Source organism: Boleophthalmus pectinirostris, unplaced genomic scaffold, assembly GCF_026225935.1.
Source record: "Boleophthalmus pectinirostris isolate CB_2022bp ecotype Guang Dong unplaced genomic scaffold, ASM2622593v1 HiC_scaffold_20, whole genome shotgun sequence".
Classification (NCBI taxonomy): domain Eukaryota; kingdom Metazoa; phylum Chordata; class Actinopteri; order Gobiiformes; family Gobiidae; genus Boleophthalmus; species Boleophthalmus pectinirostris.
Window position 1 is genome coordinate 8,757,790 of NW_026571153.1, and position 27,803 is coordinate 8,785,592.

The 27,803-nt window shown below is 37.1% G+C and overlaps 1 protein-coding gene across 1 annotated transcript in view; it reads left to right on the plus strand.

Moving 5' to 3' along the window:
• Positions 1 to 27,803, plus strand: part of LOC110158737 (cGMP-specific 3',5'-cyclic phosphodiesterase-like) — a 121,449-nt gene that overhangs the window by 54,562 nt on the left and 39,084 nt on the right. The window contains 3 exon segments of the mRNA XM_055156646.1: positions 7,025 to 7,092; positions 22,834 to 22,942; positions 23,022 to 23,100. Of these exon segments, the coding sequence (XP_055012621.1) occupies positions 7,025 to 7,092; positions 22,834 to 22,942; positions 23,022 to 23,100 (256 nt within the window).

Consider the following 27,803-nt stretch of genomic DNA (forward strand, 5'->3'; position numbering starts at 1 on the left):
TCCTCTCGCTCCCTCTCTTTCTCTCTCCCTCGCTCTGTCTCTCTCTCTCGGCCTCCTGTAGCTCCGCAAACATTTACCCGTAGATTTTTACCGGTCTGCTCTTCGTCAGTCCTCCCTGTGGATGTGAGCTCGGAGGAAGTCTCGTAAATGACAGAGGGGGTTTGTAAGTCAGGGTCGCAGCATCAATAACACAGGTTTAAGATGGGGTCTGGGCCGGCTCAAGTAGTTTTACGCCGTCTGACACAGGTTTGACATGGGAACATATGGCTCTGCTTATAGAACGGCGTACACAAGAGCGGGCGCATGTGTGGGAATGATGCATGATCAGGCGGGACGTCCGCCGTACAACTAGGAGCTGTGTTTTCGGTTTTAAAGCTCCCTGAGCTTCCTCTAAGACTTTTACTGTTGGCTATTGGATTTCATGTCAGTTCATTTCTAGCCGTTTTTGTCCAAAGTTTGACTACAACTTATTTCTTGTGTAGAAAGCTGTTTTGTTGGAACTTTTAAAATAACAATCAACCAATAACTTTCCATGTATAATTAATTAAATAATAATCTGATAAAAGCTCTTTGCTCTTCACACTAAGTCAATTCCACTTGATTCTTTTTGGGGGTTTTTAATTCGTTTTTTGTTCCAAGAGAGAAAAATAATCATACTACATACACACTGTAAACAACAGAAAAGCATATTTCTCGAAAAGGATTGGGGAAAAAGAAAAAAATAGAAAATAGTTTCAAAAATGGTGTGGTGTCTTGTGAACACTGATCATGGAACTTTACAAATATTTACATATAGTAAAATAAATTTCATATTATGGTCATACAAACTAATAATAATGACAAAAAATGCACAAAATATATCATTTATGATCATATTAAAGCAAAAGGTAATGATAAAGAAAAGCATGTTTTTAGTTTATGGTCATGATTTACTTGTGAAGACAATATACAGTATCTAGTCTTCTTGGTATTTCTGTAAGATTTGATTTTTATATTGGTTTTTGAAGTGAAGTTAGTACAAGCTTTGAAATGGTCATCTAAGCTATTCTACAGACACATGCTTTTGAGATAGTCAAATAATAACCATTTAACTAATCCAAAAACATTCATTTTGTCTTCTTTTGTATACTTACTTCTTGGGTTCCACTTAACATTTGTGCATTTGTGATGACAGACGCTCTGTCACAGTGATAGAAAGCATCCTTTTTCATAAATGACCTAAAGTATCTGGGATATGGACTCAACAACATTTAGTCTAGAATTCCTGTAGTTTAACATTGAACTGGAGGACAGGTCAGTGTTAATTTACTGGTGGAATTTGCTGTTTAACTTTACTACTGGTTAAAAGTTTTAGAACACCACACTTTATCCTTTTTTTTTTACTGTTTACTGTTGATCAAAGCGTATTCTAAACTCATGAAAGTGTCCACCTTTGGCAGATATAACAGCTGAACACACTCGTGGCTCGTTCTTTTTACAACAGAAATCAAATATTCTTCTGAAAGTTCTTCCCAAGTCTGTTGCAGAAGTTCCCATAAATGTGCGGCACTTGTAGATTGTTTGACTTTCACTCTTCTGTCCAGTTCATCCCAAACCAGCTCGATGGGGTTTAAGTCTGGACTGTGCTTCATGTTTTCAAGTTTTACCATCTTGTTCTTTTTTCCTGAGGTAGTTTTGGCAGAACTTGGACTTGTGCTTTATTATCTTTTATCTTTTTTTTAACCTCTGTCTGTTCAGTTCTTACCTTTGTACCATTTCAAGCTCTTCATTGGACTTGCACGACTTGAACTGCAATAAATAACTGGAAAATTAGGGCGTTCTAAAACTTTTGACCGGTCGTGTATATCGTTGCACATAATTGACCTGCTTTACGGTTAGAGTTTACTGGGCCCGTCCACATGAAACAAAAAACTGGCACAAAGTTCAACGTCTTCTCTGTCAGTATAAACAAACAATTATGGAACTGTTTTTTTCAGTATAGCTTCAGAAAGTGGTGCCGTTATTCAGCTCCAAAGACGAGATGGTTGTCAGGAGAAAAGACTTGAATATGGCAGGTTTGTGGAGCCAGGAACTTGTAAAAAATAATACGTTTTGAGTCTGTTGATGATAATAACTAATTAGAATGGACTGGTAACATTATTTTTCAATACTGAGATGTTATTTTAAGGTTTAGAGAAAGAGTTCCTGCATTCATTTTAAACCTTTTACTCTTGACCAGTGTTTGACAACAGATGAATACATATATATGTTCTTTTTCCATTCTCCCTGTCCCTTCTGTCTTCTTACTATAAACCATCCCCTTCCCATAGAACCCCGTAAACGTCCCTCCGCTCCACCGTCTTCCTTTTATTACCTGATAGATAATCTCACCCGAAGTTTTCACTGTAAAACAAAGGATTACATTTTCCAATACACAGCCCGTCCTCCGTCCTGTCCCTAAGCAACTCTTGAAAACGAAAAAAAAAAAAGAGATTATTTGGGAGCCTTTGGGAGCCGAGCTGAAGGGAAAACAAGTCCATGTAAGGAGCAGTGGAATGTCGGAATAAACTTTTGGCCTGCCGTGAAGGACTATATATCAACATCCTCTTTTTTAGGACTCTCACATGTACTCAGTCTTGATTAGTAACGGATTAATTAGATAAACTGTATCCGTGCGCATTGTACATGATAAATGGCTGGAGGGGAACTTGGAACGACGCGTAGACGTTCTGAATTTGCACAGAGGAATTTGATAATAATGGTTTCTTCTTGGGGGATTGTAGCTGGATTAGGCGGGGTTAAGGTTCAGGCCATTTCCAAACACAATCTGTGGGCTCATTATTATGGCTGCAGCTGGTGGGCCAACAATCAGCACGCAATGAAAGAACTCTTGTGGGCATTTTTCAGACAGTTTAATAATGATTGCTACGTGTAAAGTCAAACTAATCTTCTTTTTTAACATTTTGGTTATTTTGTGGATCTTGAATATAGAAATTGCATATATTTTTAACTAAAGTAAATTATTTTTCGGCCCAGTACTGATCTATCTACTGTCATTGGTAGCAGAATAGAACTACTTTCCTCAACAATATTTGCATTTCCAGTACCAAAGCAGCTACATTAAAAAAAAAAAAAAACTATAACAAAGATAATATGGAGTTAAAATGTGCATCGAAGAAAAATGGAACACACCCAATTAATTTCAATAAGAGCTCCACCCGAGTGTCATTGGTAGCAGAATAGAAATCAGCACAATCAACAATATTTGCTTTTCCAATACTAAAGCAGCAATTTTTTTTTTTTTATTATTTACCTATAACAAGAGTAATATAGAATTAAAAAAGCATTGATAATTGTGAGGAACATTTTGCTCAAACTGAAGATTGCTGTACAGGATAAAACCGCCAACACAGGTTAATTGGAGTTAGAATTTTTAAGATCCTGTAGTTTGCTTTTTTCTGATCTATGTTATAATGCAGTAGCCAGGCTGGAGCCACCTAGTGCCTCTACTCAATTTCATTTCTCTCCAGCGACTAAGTCAGGAATCAGAATCAGAATACACTAGACAGTTTGCAAGAACCATGGAGGTTGTAGACTGTGCACCGGCCAATCATCGAAGAGCTGTGAAGCCATGACATCAAACTCAAGCGCCTGTCTGGGTCCCTTTTGTGGTACAGCACAACAGTAAACAAAACGTGTTATTAGGTTCTTTTACAGACCAAGAGTTTGTTTTCATACCTGACTGCTCGTCTGCTCACTAGCGGTCTTCTTCAGAGTGGTCACGTGATGTTGTTGTGACGTGTCCGGTCAGCTGATTTAAACAGGTTTTGGCGCTGTTTTCGACAGGACGACAGCGCCACCTGCAGTCCGACTTCCTCAGGACAGTATCCCAGATATGTGAGAGTAATAAAGCCCCCTTGTTCCGGTTTATAGTCCCTTGGGCACGTTTCCGTATTTCGATTGCCTCTTTAAACAAAGCGGTTGAGATGGATATAGACGAAAACAGACATTCTGTGTTGGCAACGATTCCCGAGATTAAGGATTTAAAGCTGTAACAAAGAGAATGTTTGGTGAATTTTATCAAGAGGAAAGACGTTATTGCCTTTCTACATATTCGATTTGGCGCATTATATACGTCACAACTAAATAGCAACGATTGGTTAAATAAAAAAGTATCTGCCTACCGTCGAGCGAACGAATCCTAATGCTGCGAGGTCAGAAGGTTTCCACGAAGTGAAACCAGCTGATTAATCAGGCTAGATCTATTCTAAAAGCTTTTCTAAACAAAATGAGACTGATGTGTGTTTGTGTATGCATCTAATTATAAAACAAACAACTAGTATGCTAACAGAGTACAACCCTTGCTTCCTGGTTCACTGAAAATAAACATTAGCATTGCTGTGAAGGCAAAACTCCACTCTGGCCTCGGAAAGTTGAGAAAAGCGCTCATAAACTCATCACTGTGAATATTTATGATGCTAGAAATATACGAGGAAAGTGGGGAATACATTTGGGCGCCACAAACCGTCTTAAAAGAGCTATTTCTGTTTTTCATGTTTTTAAAGTATAACCTTTCCATTGCTGTTATACCACCAAGCTATAACAGTGAGTCTTTGTCCGCACTTGTAAATTGTTCATGTAGATTAATGCAAAATGTCTCAAAAATGCCAAAGAAAGCTCATTGTGTTAGATTAGAAGAGTGTAGGTGGGATTAAATAAGTCTTCTTCTTCCCACTCCTTTTTGGGCACATTTTTTGTTGTGGTTATTTTAATTTCTATTATGATTTCACTTGCTTAGGTTATATGTTCCATTGTATAAGAATGTAAATCTCTACTTGCCCAGAATAAATACATAAATAAAAATAAATGAAATAAAAATATAATCATATAATAATACAATCATTGTCAAGCATCAAGTATCAAATTATTTGACAGACTGCTCTTGCAAAGTTATCCAGTCATCTTTTTTCAAATATTTTAGCATTTAATTCAATCTTTTTCAAGCCAAGGCCCATAAACTGAAAGGTTGAGTAAAGGTCCAACACTTTATTTTGTGAAATTATTACTACTAAATAGATTTTTAAAATAGCCCAATGTGATAAACTGAAGGAAATAGACATTTTCTTCTGGCATGATCAGGGTCATTTGTGCATTTTATATTGAAGGTTGAAAAAAAAAAAAAAAAATTGCTTAATTTATGTTTTATTGTTTCTGGCATTTCTTTTAGTTTGGTCTCGCCAAAGTAGAGCTGGAAGGAAACGGCAATATGACCTCAAATCAGAATCAATTTATTTATTTCTTAAAAGTTTTGGTTCATTCACACATGTTAGTTCTTCTCTCAAGCAGAAAACACTCTCTTCCACCTTGTGATGTCATGTGGCAATACAGGAAGTGCTCCACTGTGTTTTTAAACTCCATACCCCTTCCCTGGAATCACTTGGATAATTTCAGTCCTGGAATTTCCAAACTTCACTAAACAAAAGTTAAAAGGAGCTGTTAACCTGAAAACTACCACTACCACTTTTGAGCTTTCGAGATGTAAACTAATCATAATAATAAAGAGTTTCTCAAACATGTGTGAATGAAACAAAACTCAACTCCAGGTGTGTTTTTGAGGAGGTAACAACTAGGGATGTAACGATATCCAAAACTCACGGTACGATATTTATTGCGATATTTTGTAGAGGGTGATGTAATTGTAGATGGAAATGCTTTTAAAATACCTTTACAAGATTTTGATGTGAATTATTTCCCTCATAATCCCAAGATTTCGAGTAAAAAACATATTTCTTAATGTTTTCTGCGCTGAAATGAATCATGGGATATGTAGTTTCTGATGTTTATAAGCTGTTGCTACTATAAACAATGCATTTAAGCAAAGGAACTTGTAATTCGATATATTGTGACAGCCCACGATATTATTGTGAGACTTTTGACGATACTATATCACAATATTTCGGTTATTGTTACATCCCTATTAACAACATTATAACAAGACTTAAAATCACAAGAGTCAGTTTTTTTTTTTCTCTCTCTCTCTCTCTGCTCTTTTTTTCTTTCTTTTTATTTGTGTTAGTGTTATATTTTGTTATGTCTATCTTGTTATTAATGTGCTGGGTATCCACTAGGGCTGGGTATCATTAAAAAGTTGCCGATACGATACATACCTCGATACATAAGTCACGATACGATACATATCTCGATACAGCGCACTTTCGATTCAATACGATATATTTCAAAATGATTCGATACAGTTCAATAAAAAATAAATGCTAAATCATGGCTGTGATACTAAAAGTCTTTGTTAAACCACTTCTTGTGCAAATGTTCATATGAAACACAAACATTTTAATTATCAAAACTGTGAAAATGTCAAATGTGTCGCATAAACGAGTTTGCTTGCACTGAACAAGCAACAAAACAATTTAGTAAAATATACCAAAAAATACTCTTAGTGATATATCGAAACAGCAGCCCACAATATTGATACTGTATCATCTCATTAAACCATACGATATATTGATATTTCAATATTTTTGCACACCTCTAGTATCCACTCCCTCAAAAATTGATTAAAAAATAAAAAACAAGAGTTAGTTTTGTGTAATATTGGACCTTTAATCCATTGAAGGTTTCAGTCATCCTCTTACTGAGTGACTGCTTTGTGAGGTAAATATGTAAAACCAATAAAGAATAAATTGAGTTTGGACACAGTTGAGCAGAAACTCAAAACTACCATTAAAAGTCACTCTTTTAGATTTTTGCGGCTAATGCTTCACCAAAGGCGCAGTTCACAAAGTCCAGAGTGGTCGTCTTAAATGGCGCGTTCAGCTGGAGACAGGAAATGTGGGCTGGGAGCAGTTGAATTGTACACTCTGCTTCTGCTTTAGGGCATTACTGCTCCTGTGGTGAAAGTGTCCAAACCACTCAGCTAGTATCAGCCTGCGCAGATCTTAATAAAGTTAGCTTAGCTTCACGTAACAGCTAACCACAGGGCTATTTCTGACATCTAACGCTAACTCACAAACTCATTTCACTTTTGCAGAACTCCTTCTCCAGCGTCTTTCACATGGAGTACGAGGAGCTGGTGGATGTAATGGACGTGCCAAAGAGGTAATGGCAAATGTGATGTAATGTATTATACTTAATTTTTAAATTTAGTTTCCTTTTTAACTCATAAAGCAGATCTTTTTCTTCTTTTTGGACCAATTTGCTGTAATTGGAAAAGTTTGATGGCTTTGAATAATTGATTGAGTGTGTCATTTTCATTTTACACTGCATGATCTAAGTTTTTCCATAATTCAGATATAACAATTTTAGAGACATATATTCATGGAGTGAATCTACCATCTGCCAGTTTATTACTTTTTTTTTTTTACCAGTAAATGGCCAATGTGAAGCCCGTCCCTCCTCCTCTTACCTGGCCTTTATTCATGCTCACCATGAATGAATGAATAATGGCCTTTATTTGTCAATACAAAGGAATCGAAATTGGAACCTTTCACCTCATCCGTACATTACAAACACACAATACAATACACTATGACATGGGGAAGACAACGTGGACTGGACCAGAAAACAGGTAGTAGATAGGAATAATCACTGCAGCTTAACATGAAGATAGGGGGAGGACAAAAAAAAAGAAAATAGCCCCAGACCATGATCCTACTGGGGCATAGTATGGTAGAGTACACACACACAAAAAAAAAAAATAAAACACCTCCGTGACATTAGCACAGTCAAAACACAGAATAACGTATTTTTAGGACTTAAAATCCTTTAATTTTCTCAAAAATCGACCTTATGTATTAATTCTGGTTGTGCTTATTGACCTCGAACTGATTTTATGTGGTACACGGCGCTTAAAAATCTGTGAAAATGTTTTAGTATGACTTTGGTGAGCTACAAAGCTGCACCGCTTGATGGATTGTCAGAGCATTACGGCTACTGTAATCAGGAGCCTCACGGATTCACGTCCTGTATCAGCGCACAAGGAGCGAGCTGTTTTTTTTCAGGTGCTTATAGTTTTTGCAAATTACCCATGTGGCTTTAAGTTTTGTTTCTGTAAAATGTAAACAAATGTGCGCAAAGCTGCATTAAACACATTATTACTCAGTGTATATTTGAGTCCTCCTCATAGGAAATAAAAAAACAAATATAAATTATCCACCCACATTCACATTCATAATAATAATTCACCAAGACAGGGAGGCAATACTGGACGAATTACGCCACGATCTGCCAATGAATTGTGGACGCCTGGGCTAAGGATCAGTCTCAAGTGTCATCCGTTTGTTTTGCTTAATGTGTCTTATAATCCAGTGCACCTTATGTATGATACTGATATTGCACCTTATAATCCGGTGCGCCTTATAGTCAGAAAAATACGGTACAAACATTTCACAGGACTAGCATTTCTCCTTCTTCGCTTCCTTCTTCTTGATACCTTTCCTCGATTCTGCTGGAAATGGGCGAGGAAGTCCCACCCACAGAGGAGACAAAACGAGGACAGAGGATATAAACTCTTCCCTGAGACAAATAAAGCCCTGTACTCTCTGATCATCTTCTGTCAGTCCAAAGCTCGCTCACTATCAGACAGCAGTAAAGTAGAAGCATCTAGTGGTGACATGTGAGAATACAGCAGGGACGCGTCAGCAAACCGAATTACAGATAGTAGCTTTAAGACGGCAGGTGGTGCTACCAGGCTGTTTTAACAAAGCTTTGGTTAAATTTATAGGTGTAATGTGTCACGTATCTTCTCATCTCTAATTTTTTATCACTTTGTATAGCACAATATTATTAACATTGATATATTGGCTGTTCTTCACAAAATACACATACATTGTACCACATTCTTATTCGGACAAGGTCAGGGTAGCACAATCAGCCTAGTAATAATTGTTTGAGCGATTTATCCCAATCAGACCTTGGCTAGACAGCTGAATAGCCTGTAGTTTCTGGGTCAGCCTGGCCTGGCCTGTTGCATGTGACCGCCTGATTTGTTCACACTACAGTGAGTCAGACTGTAAAATTCCTTTTAGCTAAAGTAGTGGCCTTTGTCTCTTGTACTCTAAATGTTTATTCTACAGGTTGGTGCACTTGGCCTATTTCTGAAAGCCCACACAGAGAGACACAAGAATAGACTTTACCTTTCTTCAGCTGTCCCAATTTTTGTGTGTAGTTATATCAAATAGATTCTGTTAAGTTTTTTATAGTGTAGTGATGTCAAAATACAAAAATTTCATACTTTTGATACTAAGAAATAGGCTTAATACTCAATACTGATTCCAATATCACAATCATAATAATAATAATAAAAAAAAACACTCTTTCTTTTGATAATAGAATGTGATTTTCAACGTTAATTAATAGTACTTTCTTTTAAGGCTGCTCGATTATCACGATTATTTTGGTCAATATTGAAATCACAATTATACAAACGATTATTTTTTTGTTACATAATGCATTTATTCAGCAATTCTCTCTCAAAAAACAGTTTGTTATTGATAATTTACGCAAAACTTTCAAGTTGAAAATAAATGTAAGCTCCAAATATGCACCTCAGAGTAGTTTTGTGATGTATAAAACCAAAATGAATGAATTAAATAAACTTTGAACATGAAATAAGGCATAGAAAAACATAAACGTATCCAAAATAAACTATATATTCAGCAGTTCTACAATCTATATATTTTAAAAAAGAAATAGATATACTTATTTATATATTAAAAAAATAAAAAAAAATCCTAAAATCAACTTTCAACTCGATTATTTGAGTTTGGAGATCGTTTGACACAAATCAAAATCGCAATCAAAATTCAATTAACTGCACAGCCTTACTTTCTTTTATATTACCATGCAATCTTATATCTGTGTAATCCCTCAGTGGTCCAGGTGGTCCATGTACATATTCTAGTCTATGTGCTCTTATACTTGTTCTGATACAGCTCAAGATCATTCTAAAGCTATTTTCAAAACTTTTCCCAACCCTTGTGTAGCAATACTTCTTGTGAAATAAGGGGGAATCCATTGACTGTGCAGTGTAGAGTCCCAGCAGGAAGTAGAGTGTCCTCATTCTCTTGGCCCAGCGCGGACAACTGGGAGAGTTTGTGGGAACCCTCTTTGGAGTCCAAGCCTCAAACGTCATGAAGGTCATGGTCTTTGTCACAGCCACTGCACAGCCTCTCCCAAACGTCTGCTCCGTTCTGGGTATTAAAAGCAAAGACAATCCGGAGAAAATGTGATTGTATGGTGTGAACGACCTCTCAGCTTGTACCCTTTGGTCTTTAAGATTGCACTTTTGAACCTCGCTAGAGAGCAGAAAGAACATGTTAAAGGTCTTATATTACGCAAAATGGATTCTTTTGTGCTTTAAGCCATGTTATAATGCTGTTACTTCCTCAAAAACAGACCTAGAGTTGTGTTTTGTTTCATGTATATATTCCTTTCTTGTCAGTTTGTCTACATCTCCAAAGCTCAAAATGCTCTGTTCCACCTTGTTTACAATTTAACATCTACTTTTTACCTTTTGTTCAGTAGAGATTGGCAATTCCAGAGCTGAAATCATCCAAAGAATTATAGTGAAGGTGTATGGAGTTTAAAAACACAGTGGAGCATTTCCTGTTTTACCACATGGCATCACAAGGTGGAAAAGAGTGTTTTCAGTTTGAGAGAAGAACTAAATATGCAGGTTTGTGTGTTAAACATGTGTGAATGAAACAAAAACACAACTCCAAGTCTGTTTTTGATGAAGAAACTGCATCATCAGATGGTTTCACTTTGTAGAAACCGTCGGACCTCACAGCATTAGGATTCGTTCGCTCGACGGTAGGCAGGTACTTTTTTTATTTAAACAACCGCTGCTATTTGGTTGTGATGTATGTAATACGCCAAATCCCGTAGGAAGAAGGGCAATAACGTCTTTCCCCTTGATAAAATTCACCAAACATTCTCTTTGTTCCAGCTTTAAATCCTTGATTTTAGGAATCGTCGCCAACACAGAATGTCTGTCTTCATCTACATCCATCTCGACCTCTTTGTTTACTGTTGTGCTGTTCCACAAAAGGGACCCAGACAGGCGCTTGAATTTGACGTCATGGCTTCACAGCTCTTCACTGATTGGCCGGTGCGCGGTCTACAACTTCTGGCGTTCTTGCAAATCTTGTAGTGTATTCCGATTCCTAACCTAGTCGCTGGAGAGAAATGAAATTGAGCGGAGGCACTAGGTTGCGCCAGCCTGGCTACTGCATTATAACATAGATCAGAAAAAAGCATACTATGGGATCTTAAAAATTCTACCTCCAATTAACCTGTGTTGGCGGTCTTATCCTGTACAGCAATCTTCAGTTTGAGCAAAATGTTCCTCGCAATTGTTGATCCACTCTTTAACTCAATATTACCCTTGTTATAGGTAAATAATTTTTTAAAATGTAGCTGCTTCGGTACTGGAAAAGCAAAAATTGTTGAGGAAAGCAGTTCTATTCTGCTACCAATGACACTCGGGTGGAGCTCTTATTGAAATTAATTGGGTGTGTTCCATTTTTCTTCTATTATGAGATTTTCCAAGTATTCCGAGCAGCATCCAGTTCCCGATTTTCGTGTTTAGAATAGATCTAGTAGAGTTTAAAATCTCAGTACATGATTTTTTTTCCTCATGTATTTGTAGAGATATTTTGTATAAGCAGGTCTTAATTGAGGATATGTTTGCTGCATGTTGTCCGCAATGTTTTAATGCCCGATAGTCAGGAAGTCCATGTTAGAATGCTAGTTGTTGTTAGATTTACCACGACTACAAAACTCCACTCTGATCTCTGAAAGTTTAAAACGGCTTTTAAACTCATGGTGAATAATCAGGATGCTCGGAATGCCTGAGGTAAGTGAGGACTTTTGACCAGAGCGTGTTCAGTTTTTCATGTTTTTAAGAAAAAATCAGAGGCAGTTCTTTTACATTTAGTCTTGTTAGAATAAAATCTCACTAAAAACTGTTGAAGGATATCTGCTTATCCAGTACAAAGTGAGAAGTACATGTGGCTGTAAGTTCTGGCCTGTGTACTGGAGCTCCAAATGGTTTGCTCATCTCTGCGTCTCTGGTTTTCCCTGATGATGTTGGAACTCAGCAGAGAATTGCCGCAAAACATAAATCACTTTGACTTTTGCTTCCCTCTGGCATTTACATTCAACAAGAGCAGACATACCAAAACATTCTCTAAATATCCCTGCTAGTATCATGGCCGTTTTGTACTCTGTAGACTTGCTTCTTTTTTTCTTATTTTTTATAGTGGACATTGTTAATACAGCAAATGATAACACATACACACAAGTAGTCTTAAATTAACCTACATAATATGTTACCAAAAAATACCCAACTGAATACAGAAAATAAATAAAATGAATATTATGTCAACTATATAAATGTAATATTTTCTACCACACCTGAATAGTGTTTTCAACTCAATACTCAATACCGATTACGATACCACAATAATGATAATTTAAAAAACACTTTTTATATAATATAATTATCTTAGTATAATTACATTTTCAACTTTAAATCACAGTACTGTATTTATCGAACAATAAGGCGCACTTAAAATCCTTTAATTTTCTCAAAAATTGACAGTGCGCCTCATAATCCGGTGCATCTTATGTATTACTTCTGGTTGTACTTACTGACCTCGAACTGATTTTATGTGGTACGCGGCGCTCAAAAATCTGTCAAAATGTTTAAGCACGACTTTGGTAAACTACGAAGCCGCACCGCTTGATGGTTCGGAGCATTACGGCTACTGTAGTCAGGAACCTCACAGAGTAAGTGAGTCCTTTAGTCCGACAGAAGCTGAACCGCATCAGCGCACAAGGAGCGAGCTGTTTTTTTCAGCACATATAGTTTATGCAAATTAGTCATGTGCTTTTAAGTTTCGTTTCTGTAAAATGTAAACAAATGTGTGCAAAGCTGCATTAAACACATTATTACTCAATGTATATTTGAGTCCTCCTCACAGGAAATAATAAAACAAATTTAAACTATCCACCGATATTCACATTCATCAAGACAGGGAGGCAACGCCGGGCGAATTACGCCGCGATCTGCCAATGGATCGTGGACGACTGGGGTAAGGAATCAGTCTCAAGTGTCGTCCATTTGTTACACTTAATGCGCCTTATAATCCAGTGTGCCTTATGTATGAAAATAGACGAGAAAATTTGACGTTATTGATATTGTGCCTTATAATCCGGTGCGCCTTATAGTCCAAAAAATACGTCAATTTCTTTTATATTACCATGTGGCTTTAAATCTGTGTAGTGGTTCATGGGCGTATAGTAGTCGTAGTTGTGATTTTCAAGAGTTTTTTTGTTTGTTAATTTAATCCTTGACACTGGTACATTGTGAAAAAAATCTTAATTCTATCTGAGTTGCTCTAGTATAATCCGGATTAGGCACGAAACGAGCCCATACTGTTTACAGTCAAACAAGATTATCGTGATAAAAGAGCCGACCAATGAAATGTCACAGATCTGAAGGAGCCAGAGTCAGGAGGAGTCCACAGCTGCCGCGCTTCCTGGTGCTTCTCGGTGCTTCCTGGTGCTTGGCTAACGGTGAGCGAGTTTTAATGGGATCAGAGATGCAGAGAGACAGACCCCCCCCCCCCCCCTTCCCTCATCACCTCGCCTCACCTCCGCCCCCCGCAGGCACAGGCTCCGCGGTGGCCTGGACTCCCCAGTTGCCAGGGCAGCATCTCAAATTCAATCTTAATCTCAGCAGCTGCAGCACGGGGACTGTTTGTGTAAGCGACAGGCCCGGTACAGTATCAGCAGCGTATATATGAACTTCTACATGCCTTTAAACGGAGATTTTCGAAGTTTAGATGCATAATTTGGTACAATATTATCACGATATGCCCCTCATGATACGATATTTATTGCGATATTTTGAAGAGGCTAATATAATTGTAGATCGAACACTTTTTTTGCTTTTAAAATACCTTGACAAGATTTTGATTTGAATTTTTTCTGTCATAATCCCAAAAATTCAAGTAAAAAACATATTTCTTCATGTTGTTTGCCCTGAAATGAATCATGGGATATGTAGTTTCCGATGTTCATAAGCTGTTTCTACTATAAAACCGTGCATTTAGGCAAAGGAACTTGTAATTCGATATATTGTGAGACTTTTGACGATACAATTTTGGTTTAGACACATTCGCGCTTCTCCATTTGATAAATTGTTTTAAAGTCCTGACTTCATATCAGAAACATTCGCCAAGGATCACACTAATCAAATCTTAATCTAGGTTTCAGTCAATTCTGAGTAAAAGCATTTGGTTTGGAGCAGAGTTCAGATGTTGGAGGAAGAAATTTAAGCGTTATTAAAGGTCTGTCTTAAAGGAAATTAATATTGAAAGCCTAAATTGTTATTACATTACATTACATTGCGTATATTATTATACATTAATCAATGATATGAGGGAAAAACGAAAAGTGTGTGATGAATTATCTTGTACTTTGGCCCAGTCTGACATCATATCCTAGAGAGGCTCGTTCTCTGTGACTAAATCAGCATTATTAACATGATTACGTCTCCTCTGAACATACAGATACATCATGAAATATGTAAGAAAAATCCAATATATAGAGATCGGGATTATGTCGTCACACTTTAAAGAATTTTCAGCCCAGTGGTAAATTTATGGAGATTTAAAAATGCATTTAATAGTAATCTGATACATCTCGTTCCACAGCTCTTAACTTTACATTATTGTGTGTGTTTTTTTTGTTTTTTTTACATTGTTTTGGTTCATGCATCTCTACAGAGCTCAATCATCCCACGCACTTCAAAGTCCACTCCGTTTCTGGAATTTTCCATTCATTTTTCTCATACACTTTTCAGATATTAAGAGTTCAAAAACATCAGAAACATGGTCACGCAGTTATTTTAAGTCCTAAAAGCACATTTAAAAAACTGGTCACTGGTCATCAAGCTTTCAAACTTTTAATACCCCTTTTTTTTCATAAAGTTTATATGAAAAATGAATGGGAATTTAACTTTATCATAACCAGGGGTGGACACTGTTGAGCTCCATGGATTTTTTTGCACGTTTTGTAGCAATATTCTGAATTTTGCAGATAACTTTAGATCCCAATCTCTATTCTACTTCTGGCACAAATTGAGTCACCTCTTGACTTTGTATAAACAGGGGTGTCAAACTCAAATTCACAGAGGCCAAAATTAAAAACTGGAACTAAGTCGTGAACCAAACTAAATATTTATTAAAACATTTCAGCAACATCCGCATGTTTTCTTTTCTTTTGAGATATGCAATGTTAAAACTTTTCTTATTAAAATAAAAGTTTAGTAATAGTTTTGCTTAAAAATGTAATCCAGAACAAGCATAATATAAAATAATAACAACATTTTAAATAAAGCTCATCTGTTACCGGCGGGTCAGCTCTAATACATATTTGATAGAATCTCACGGGCCAAATATAATTATATCGTGGTCCAAATTTGTCTGACATGTCTGGTTTAAGAAGGGCTTGATCCGAAACGTGACATTGTGGTTGTGGTGCCACTGAAATAAAAATGTGGGAGCTTTAAAAAACTGTAGTGCAGATTTCTTTCTTCTTTTGCACAGTTTTGTTTTTGGAGCCAGCACACAGCCACAGTTAGATGTGCTTGTCTCTATCTGCCTCTTGACTTTATTCCAACATCCAAATGTCATTTCCATGTTTCCTTAGTTCTCAGATTCTTATTAAACACAGCGGACACCCCAAACAAACCAAACACATCTTAGGTTACAAAAACAACCACTCGGCTTGCTCAATACCAAGTAGGTCATCAAACATTTGCTAGGTCTCTGAATTGGAAAATGATTGCTAAAACTCACGTTCAAGTGAACCAACTACACAATAACGGCTTTTCAGAAATCCTCGCTGTTCTCAGAAATCTTGTGACAGCTCTCACATTTATTGTATTGTGCATGCCTGACTGTTCCGCTAAAAAACAATTAACCTGCTCTGAACAAACTGCATCAGGTAAACGTCTATGAAACATCTGGAGTCTTGATGAAAACCCAAAGTGGTGAGATAATGCAGTTGGACAAGGAGGTAACGTGCGCTTCATACGGACTTTATTGGCTTTATATTTGCTCTAATACCTGTTCTTGGCAGCGGCGGACAGTCAATAAAGCCTGATAGCAGCTGTAGTTTGTGACTCAAGAGCGGTTTATTGGTGGAGCAGATGGAGTGTTCCCTCTGAAACAGGTTTAGCAGTGGATCTGTGCTCTCAGCGGTCTGACAGTGGAGCCAGTACTGCTCAGAGATCGGAGAGAGATAGTGCGGAGTGGCATGAGAAGATCCCTTTCAGATGGGCAGTTTTAAGGGGGTTTAGCTGTAACACATTTTCAAAGAGATAAAGGGAGGATATTATGTAAAATGTACTTTATTCAACCAAGCTGGACAGAACATGCCATCATTTGCTTATCATCATCATCTTTATTCCTGACTTAGGGTCCATTTTTAAAACAGACAAGGACAGTGACATTACAAAACAACAAAAATGTATGTTTTTAAAAGGCAACCATACAAGTGTCTCCACATATTGGACTGATACCTTATTGCTCGTAATCTCAAATTTGTGAGTGACGTTATTATTTCATTGTCCGTAACAAACATCTCTGTCGCACTCGTCCATCGTGGCCCCCACAAAAGCACCACAGATCGTCATCGTAGGCCACATTTTTTCTCCATACACTGCATAAACTAAAATCTAGCCAATCTAGCTCAAATTAAATTTTAGTAACAGGAAAAAATCTGATATTTGCGGAAAATTATCATATGGGGTCGCAATATACAATCCTGACTTTTTTTTTTTGAGAGAGACCATCCAATGTGTTCTGGGATGTTGAAGATTTGCAACATTGGTCTGGTGTGGTAAATTAACACTGAAGACTGAAAATGATATGAACACTAACTTTATTTGTATACCACTTTTCATAACAATGAAAACATAAAGCACAGTGCTTTACAGTGGCAGAACAACATCACCTTTTCATGTGGTTCTCCAAGAAACAATTTTTATCCTTTGTAAACAACAAAAGTACTTTGCACTTCTGGCAGCCCATTTGGGTGTAGCCGTTCTTGCACAGTCTGCATCGTCCACGTTTATCAGCATGAATGAGTAAAAAAAAAGCTTATAAAACGCCTGCCTGGAGAGGGTTGAGATCACATGAATTAAGAAAGTTTTATGATGATTTCAGTCAAATTCACTTGACGAGTAAAATTATCTGGAACAAGACTTTTTGTACTTAAAATATAAAAATACATCTTGCGCCACTTAAGATTAGAAAAACAACACCTGAAGTAAGAAACAAAAACACACTTATTCCATTGGTAGATAATTTGACCTGTCACGTAGAATCTACTCAAATAAAGTCAAATGTTCTTAATGTAACACTTTTTGAACTTATCTAGATATTGTTTTTTGTTTTTTTCCAGTGTAATCCTCCTCCTCTGCTCAGGTAATTCTCTGGAGTAAAAGAATAAAGTTACCAAAACAAAGAGCATGAGCGTACAGTGCTTATGTGGAGAAAACAAAAGTAAAACAAGAATTCAGCGAGAATAAACACAGTGTAATTCAAAGATATAAATGTATTATCGGTATTGTGAAGCAAGGTACTCACAAGTTTTAGAACACCCTCAATATTTTTCCAGTTATTTATTACAGTTCAAGTCATGCAAGTCCAATGAAGAACTTGAAATGGTACAAAGGTAAGAACTGAACAGACAGAGGTTAAATAAAAAGATAATGACCCAAAACACAAGTCCAAGCTCTGCCAAAACTACCTCAGGAAAAAAGAACAAGATGGTAAAGCTTGAAAACATGAAGTGTCCAGCACAGTCTCCAGACTCAAACCCCATCGAGCTGGTTTGGGATGAACTGGACAAAAGAGTGAAATTCAAGAAACCTACAAGTGCCACACATTTATGGGAACTTCTACAACAGACTTGGGAAGAATTTTCTGAAGAATATTTGATTTCTGTTGTTAAAAGAACGAGCCAAGAGTGTGTTCAGATGTTGTATCTGCCAGAGGTGAATCAAAAGTTTAGAATATGTTTTGGTCAACAGTAAACAGTAAAAAACTGGAAAAAGTGTGGTGTTCTAAAACTTTTGACCGGTAGTGTATGTATCAAAAAAAATCTAAAAATGTCCAGCCGTATTCCTTACAAGGAAAAAAGAATGGAAAGGATTTCTGCAGAATCAATGATCGAAACACTAAACTCTGTTGATCTGAGTGGAGACAAATTAGATTTTTTTTTTAATGATGGGTGACCAATGAGCTCCTTGATTTCACAGAAAATCAAAAGCAAATCAGATCATGTTTGAGCCTGGATGTATAAATAATACACCTTTTTCTCTTATAATAATACCTCTTTTTTTCTCTATATATTTGATGCAGTTTAATAACAGATAAAAAAAAAATTGAATGAATATAAGCTGATTAGTCAAGCTATTGTGGTTAAATGTTAATAATCATCCTTATTATTTTATTTTACATATAATTGCAACAGATTTTCCTTGAATTTAAATGGTCTTTGTTGACTCCATTTGATAATTTCATGAACTAAACCATAAAACATTTAAAGAAACAATTATATAACAATGTTCCAGGCCAACTTTCCTCAGTTCGGTCTAATAAGTATCCTTAAATACCACTGTCCAGTCATGATTCTTTGTGATATGGCAAAAAAAGTGGGCAGCTCCGACTGAGCCAATGAAACGTCCAGCGCACCGCCGCCGTGAGCTTTGACTAACCCCAAACCACAGGAGGCTTTTCATAGTGACATTAAAAACTGCACTTTTCAAACCAGGAAGTCCACAATGTCACAACACGTCGCTCCGGATTTAGTTCCTGATTGTGGCCCCCGCACTTTAGCACCGTCAAGGATTTAGGCGAGCTTTTCCTGCTGCCTCATTGAAGTCAATCACGAAGGGAAAGAAACAGCAGCGGAGGGATCAGGGGAGGCCAACAGATTGTTATAATTACGCTCAATTTGTCCAAAGTTTGTGCACAGAAAGCTGTTTCCAAACCAAGGCAAACACGCTCATGGAATAACAAAATATGTCTCTAATATGTGTAATCACTCACTTTTTCTTTATGTATAAATCAAGAGCTATCAATAATAAAACCTCTGTATTTTACTGATTTCAATTTATTTTTATTCAGATTTTTTCCCCCATTGTAAAATCTTGTTAAAAAAAAAAAGGGACCAAATTGCATATATTTTTCATGCTTCAATTGTACTTGAGTAAAAAAGATATTACTGAAAAAATATATGAATTAAATATTGGGCCTCATTCATGAAACATTCTTACAAATTTGTACTTAAGACCTTCGTAACAACATTTTTGGCATTCACAAAACTTTTTCTTAATTAAACTAATTCTTCTGTAAGAACAAATTTTACGAACAGTCAAGAGAGCAAAAATTCTCTGATAATGCACCTAAAAATTGAAATTCCTCCTTGATTGTAAGTTATATTTTCTTAAATTATTTCCCCAAAACATATTACGATGTGAACCAATAACATTTATGAGGAGTTTTATGGAACATGTGGTTTATTGGGTCTAACAGACTTAATACAGGCCACAGTGAGCCTCAATCTGTCCCAGCCCCAGTGCCTCCATATGTGTCTCTGCTACAGCCCTGAGCCTGATCACCGCGCTGGACTCAACACCCCCATCACCTCCCTGACCACCTGAGCGCCCTCTTACGCACCCCCACCCCAGCCCCTCTCCCTCACTATTTACAGCGGGTCTGCGCTCAGGGAAAGCCCGATGTTTATGACTTAAAGCCGTCTGTAAACGCTTCACCTGACTTCCTCGTTCCCTCACTCCCTCGTGTCATAATACCAACCCCGTATTGGCCATATTTGGAAGTTCAGAAGGCGTTTCTAACCAGATACGTATTAACTTTCTATGAGTGTGGAAGTGTTCGTAGCTGGACGTTGGGGAATTAGTCACTTCAGAAGGAATTTGCGATCTTAAGAACGGTTTGTGAATCTGACGCAGACTTCTCTGAGCTACTTTTAAAAGATTCATGAATGAGGCCCTATGCATTTTGAGGAAAATTGTCAGAAATAATAATTAGGGATGCACAGATACAGTACTGGTATCAGATATCGGCGCTGATATTGAACATTTTGGTGGATCAAGATCCGTTCAGCCGATATTCCAGTTTGGTCTATCAATTGGCGTAATAAGATGATTCACTACATAATGCTGGTCCCAAACATCTCATAATATTCAACTCAGGTTTTTACAAAGCTGTTCTGTAGTTACAAAACATTATAATTTAAATTTTTACCTTATGCTGTTTGTGTTTAAAGGAAATAAATTATATTCTTTGCCCTTGTATTGGTTGATATCAGGCATTGGGAGACACTTAAAGCCCAAGTATTGACATATTAGAACAGAAAAAACTGGATCTCTAATAAAAAAGATAACTTTATGTGTAGATAGGAGGATTTCTGAAAGCGTTTTCCTGTAGTATCTCCCCTTAAATGCTCCTAAACCCTCTAGCTTTCCCTTTCACCCCACGTTATATTTGTGTATCCATTTTCCAGCATTTGTCATGCACTACTCGAGCTGACGTTGTGGTTGGACTTGGCTGGTCGGGGGCGGAGGGGGGCTCAGGTGCGGCTACAGGAGACAGTTGTTCCACTAACAAGCGACGTTAGCCGTGACGCGAGCTGTCTGTTTGGGTGGAAGTGATGCCTTTCGCTTCTGGCACAGTAGAGATGGAACATTGAGCGTGACGCGCCGACGGGTTCTTTCGAGTGACAACTTAGATGCGATTTTCTAGTCATTGTTCAAGGGCGCCTGAAAGAACTGCTGGATTGTTTTTGCCTCAGTGTGGAAATAAATGCGGTTGCGGATGTTAAAGTAATGGCTGCACCCTTCCTTTTGAAAATAAAACAATGTCTTCCCTCAATTGCTTCTTAGCGCACGCGAACCAAACTTCTAGTCTAGTCTGAGAATGTTCATCTGCACCAGAAACTATCAAAGCATGAGCGAAGCAATATTCATAAAGACGTATTCACACGATCCCAGACCCAAGGCATCCAATTCTTAAGTCAGAATTAGAAATTTTAATAGTAATAATAATAACAATAATACATTTTATTTTTAATAGGCACCTTACAACAACATAAACAAGTTAAATATTATTAAAACATACAGTTAAAAGAATACAGTTTTTAACAGCGATTATGATTAAAAGGATGTTTTTTGGTAACACTTATTAGGCTTAATAAAGCATGAAGAAAGACTTAATTCACAATGAAAAAATGGCTAATTAATGGTTGATTAAGAATAATTCAAGCTTAATAAGTTCTATTAATTGGTTAAGGTTAGGAGTTAGTGAATAGGTAAGCCTGAATCATTCTTAGGTTACATTTACACTGAAACGTATCAAACTGTCTCTGTACAGACACGTCGTTTCTGTGTCCACAATCCTTCCCAATTTTACACAGCTTTGTGCATGTTTGTTTACGTTTTACAGAAATGAAACTTAAAACCACATGGCTTATTTGCATAAACTGAGCACTCAAAAAACAGCTTGCTTCTTGTGCCCTGACAAGGTTCAGCTTCTGTCAGACACGACTCAGTGGAATATGAGTGTTCTTTCTGTGACAGAGGGGTGTTCTGTTAACCGTGTCTGAAGATGGCAAGCGTGAAAACAGTCTTTTTGTGTACTAGCAAGTAGTTCTAGCTCCGCTGTTTCCCGTCTGTTTAAACTGTTTTCTGCAATAGCGTCACATGACCAATGTCATAAACCCAGCGAATCAGGAAGGTGCAAGTCACAATGATGCGGTCCAGTAAGGACGTCAACTGGAGCTCCTACATCAGCGTATCAGCGTTTTCAGGCATCCACGCAGTGCTGGATCAGATCTGTACTCAGATGAATTCATGGGAGCTGGTGGCACCAGATTGTTTCGTCTCTGGAGCCGTTTTCCATCAGATTAGTGTGGACGAACACTGCATCTGCAACAAAAACGACTCGAATACTAGTACTAGTGTGAATAGGGCCTTAATTAACTATTTCCTTTTTAGCCATTATTAAAGATATAACAAAATCCAAATCTGTCAGTGTGATATTATCACGATATGCATCTCACGATACGATATTTATTGCAATATTTTGAAGAGGACACATTTCTGCTTTTAAAATACCTTGACAAGATTTTGGTGTGAATTATTTCCATCATAATCCCAAGAATTCAAGTAGAAAACATATTTCTTCATGTTGTCTGGACTGAAATGACTCATGGGATATGTAGTTCCTGATGTTTATTAGCTATTGCTATTAGAAAACCATGCATTTAAGCAAAGGAACTTGTAATTGGATATATTGTGACAGCCCACGATATTATTGAGAGACTTATGACGATATGGTATCACAATATTTTGTTATTGTTACATCCGTAGTCATTATGTCTTTCTTTATACTTTATTATGGCTAATTAGGTATAATGATTTTTTTTAAAACATAAAAATAGGCAAATAATCAAAATGTACAAAATATACTGTACATGAATTATTGACAAAACAAATATCGACTACTCCTGGGTAATGTTCATCATCTTTAAAAATGTTCTTAGAAAGGCCTTAGGTACAAATTTGTTGTCAGAACGTTTCATGAATGAGGCCCATTGTGTATTACTCAGCTGCTCTTGTGCCACGTACACTCTGCTACACACTTATCTAATGTGTGCTCAAGAATCTAAATGAAACGTATTTCCTCTTTGTGATTTTCATACTCAGTCCTAATGCTGTGTACTGTTGTGTCTCCATAGGGACTGTGACGTGAACCAGATAAACTACATGTACGCCCAGTGCTGCAAGAACACCGCACAGCCACTCAACATCAGCGACGTGACCAAGGACCAGCGCTTCCCCTGGACTGTTAGTACAGTCTCTGTGTGTATACTCCGTCTGTGCTTTTCTTTCCTAAAGCTATTCATTCTCTCTATTCTGCCAGCAGAGTGAAAACCCAGACCACAGTAACATCAAGAGTCTGCTCTGCACGCCCATCTGGAACGGCAAAAAAGACAAAGTTATAGGTAATTTATCTGTAGATCTTAAACGATTGTTTGCAGAAATGCATGTATAAATAAATAGCACACCAGACTTGTGGTTTGAGTGGAGCCAAATGTTATTTCTCAGCTTGTTCCACTGTTGTGACTCTTCAAACTATCAACTTCAAATGATGTTCTGCCTTCTGCTTTTCGCTTTCAGCAAGAGCCATTTCAAATAAATGTGGTGATGTGCAACATTAGCCAGGTTACAAAGTGTTGGTAGTTACAGAAAAAAGAAAGTTTATTTTATTTTTTATTTTTCTTAGACTCTGTTTGACTGGATAGATAGTGATTTAGATTTAGCAGTTTCTTGTAGCTGGTGATTGAAGTTGAGATGTGCTCCCTGTCCAACCACAGACTGTATAAATAAATGGACATGGCTAAAGCTCTAGCCGTCGTGTTCCAAATAGGAAGTTTGTATCCGAGCACTTCCAGCTGCTTTTGACTCTGGCGCCCATTTACTTGCATTGGAATATTGTGGCTCCTCTCTCTGTATCTGCTATTGTCAAAAGTCTCACAATAAAATCAGAGGCCACTGAATTACAAGTCTTTTTGCTTAAAGTTAATAGTTATGGTGATTTTAATTTCCTTCTTTTGTCTTTTTTTAATGTCTTTCTTATTTTGTAAAGCACTTTGAATTACTTTGTGTATGAATTGTGTTATACAAATACACTTCCCTTGCCTTGCCATGAAAAAAAACCAACAAACAAAACAGAGCGAACTACATAGACCATGATCTTTTGGTGTTGTTAGTGTAGACTACATGAAGAAATAGCTGTTATTAAGCACTTTTAAGTCATATTTTTTATGTTATTACAATACCTAAAGAGTTTCAAGGCTTTTAAAAGGAACAAGTATAGCAGATTTACAGTTTTATTAGTAAATAATCGTAATAAATATCGAACCATGAGATCTATATCGTGAAAGGATCGTATCCAGCAATTTTGATATCGTTAGGCGTGTGTCTTTAAATGTATGCCTCTATCAAAATTGCATCCCTGCTATAGTACAAGTCTTGTCAATTTGGTTTTAAAAAGTTCGTAATAACGCGTACTACATGACCTTGGTGTTTTCATTTCTCTATTTTGTCCATTAAAAAATCTTATTCTTAAGCCTGGCTCCAAATTCGCTCCTGTAACCGTTAACTTCACAAGCTTCATTTGGCTGGAGGCATCACACTCACTTATTCCTCTTCTTGATAAAATCTATGGCTCCAACCAAACCATAATGTTTCATAATGCTTTCACCTCATGCTACGGGGTTAACCCACAACTACGCAGAAATCCGAATATCAAAATTAGAGTTGTGCAAAACTATCCAAATATCAATATATCGTATCATTTAATGTGATGATACAGTATCGATATCATGGGCTGCTGTATCAATATATTATTTTTTGGTATATTTTATTCAATTATTATGTTACAGCGCTACAGTTTTGCTTGTTTAGAAAAAGAGAAGTCATTTATGCAACACATTTAACATTTTGACTGTTTTGATGATTAAAATGTTTGTGTTTCATATGAACTTTGCACAAGAAGTGGTTTAACAAAGACTTTTAGTATCACAGCCATGATTTAGCCTTTATTTTTTATTGAAATCAATTTGAAATATATCGTATCACATCGAAATTGCGCTGTAGCCAGATGTGTGTCGTTCGTTCATTCGTTTTTCAATGTAAAACCAAAAATAAGAAAATGAAAAAACAACTGTTTTCTTCATTATTTGTCTCCAAAACCAAAATGAAAAAAACAGATAATTATTTGGTTTTTCAGTTTTTGATTTTGTGTTTAAACGAATAATGGAAAAAAACAGAAAAAGACTGAACCAGGACTAAACCAGGTCCGGGACCAGACTGGAACCAGACCGGGACTGAGACCAGGACTCAGAGCAGGACCAGACCAAGACTGAGTCCGGGACAAGGACCAGGATTGAGACCGGGACTGAGACTGGGATCAGACCAGAACTGAGACCAGGACTGAGGCCAGAGAGCAGGACCAAGACTGAGACCAGGACTGAGACTGGGACCAGACCAGGACTGAAAACGGTTTAGTGCTGGTTTAGTGCTGGTTTAGTCCTGTTTTAGTCCTGGTTCAGTCCGGTATCACAGTTTAAATCACGTCAACAGGAATCAATCAGCCGCTATCCGTTTTTTCCCATTATTCATTTAAACACAAAATCAAAAACTGAAAAACCGAATCGTTATCTGTTTTTTTTTTTTTTTTTTCAGTTTGGTTTTGGAGACAAATAATGAAGAAAGTAATAGTTTTTTTTTGCTTTCTGATTTTGGTTTTATATTGAAAAACAAATGAACAAATGATAAATGGATTGTATCGTATCGTGACCTATTTATCAAGGTATTTATCGTATCGGCAACTTCTTAATGATACCCAGCCCTAATCAAAATCATTCTTACTCACCAAGAAATTCAGTGACTCCAGTGTTTTCAGTGAAGATGTTTTTCTTTTATAGGAGTTAACTGTCCCGCACTAAGAGCCAATAAGCCCATGTTTATTCCTGTCTTCCTAAAACCTGCACAGTGTTGACAGTTATTGTAAATGATCTCATATGAGGTGCATGATGAAATATCCCACGGCACAGCCAGGAAACTAGCATAAGCGCTATTATTATGAGTTTATGAAGGATCGCGGCACTCCATCCATCTCTGTGATTACCATCTACATAATGATCTGATAGCAGCCACTTGGAGGAGCTTAATGGCCATAGATTTCCCTTCAAAGGAGCCCGGCCCTCACTGCCTCCCACTCAAACTCAGTCATTTGTGATGATCTGTTTAATTTGTTATGACCCTGGTCTTGTTTTAATACAGCCTCGTGAACTCAGATTAGTGATAACATTTGCATTAGGAAGACACTTTGGAAGATTTCCCTCAAAGAAGACGTATTGTGCTTTTGTCTGTTATGTGAGCACCGTCCACACTGGTACGTTTTCGAGTCGTTTTCGTTGTGGATGCAGTGTTTGTTCAAACTAATCCAACTGAAAACGGCTCCAGAGACGGAATGATCTGATGCCGCCAGCTCCCATGAATTCATTTGAGGATGGATCTGATTGGTACTGTGTGGACACCTGAAAATGCTGATACGTTGATGTAGGTCTATGCGGCGCGAAGTAATTCACCACCAAAACGCTAAGAGGCTAGAATATCTGTCCATTCATATATACGGTCTGTGCATACGACCTGCAGACGTATAATCTCTGAAAAGTTTAACATGAACCATCTCCAACGCGACAGAAACACAGAACAGACTCACCATCAGCAGAACATCCCTCCGTCACACAAAGAACACTCATATTCCACTGAGTCGTGTCCTTTAGTCCGACAGAAGCTGAACCGCATCAGCGCACAATATCAAGCAGTTTTTTTCGAGCTCTCAGTGCAGTTTGAAGTTTCATTTCTGTAAAACGTAAACACAAATGCTCAAAACTGTTTGGATAAGTAAGGACTCAGAAATAATTTCCGATACGGTGATACGCTGATTCGTTCCAGTGTAAACGGGGTCATAGTTATAATCTATGACACCCGTCTATCATTATTTTATATTTAAATCATAATATTGATCTACAGGGTTCCCACGGTCATGAAAATCCTGGAAAAGTCATGGAAATTTATAAATTCAATGAAAGTTTTGTAATTATAGTATCTCTTTCATGCAACTACCGTGTTCTCTTAAGTTCTCATTAGGCTTTTATTTTTCTGCCCTACAAAGACAAAAGACCTTAACTCGCCAAAGAGTGAAACTGAGAAAAATTACTTCAAAGTTTGTTTTTTGCCCAGACAAAAGTATAATAGGTACAGCTCCCGAAATTTTACAACTATTTGCTATAATGAAGAAATATTTGTATGTGAAAAATATTGAACTCAAAATGGATCTTTGCCTCTTATTTGGCAGTTACTGTGCTCTGCTTCTGTCAAAAATAAGGAGTCATGCTCAATATATTTCACAATATTTATTCACAGGAGATCTCAAGTACCCCCAAAATTACATTAACTAATTTCTGACCAAACATGATGTTGCTGCCTTTTGCCTTTGTAGGACATGATTATTTCCAAACTTATGCAACTTTTGTTTGAAAGAGACGACAGTAAATGCACTGACAGTATTTTGAATGTTAAAAAACTATAATACCAAACCATAAGATGAGTGGAAAGGGTTAACAATTCAACAAATCAATTCTACACATGTATGGTGCTGTAAAGTCATGAAAAACTCACTTTAGGTCATGAAAAAGTCATGGAAGAGCTTTGAAATTTTGTCAGTGAAAAACAGTAGGAACCCTGGATCTAAAACAAAAGAAAAAGAACAAGTCTGTTAATTTCCAGATCATTACAACGAAGAGCTGCGTGCTGTCAGCGCTTCCTGGACAGCTGCACACCACCAGTGAACAGCAGATTTCTCTTTCCTTTACTGATAAAGAAAATAGAAATTGAGGAGGAATTCACTACAGAGCATTGGGCGTGGAGCAGTGGTGGTGAAAATGGGGGTTGATCAGAGCAATGACGTCTTTGGGGGCGAATAAAGATTACTCAAACATGCATGAATCACTCTAAATGCAACAGTATGTTTGCAGTGGTAAAAGGAGAGGAAAGTAGAGGATTAGGGGCACGTTATTTTGTTTTATATCCAAAAGTGTTTTTCTTCTTTCTAAAGGATTCTTCATACATTTTA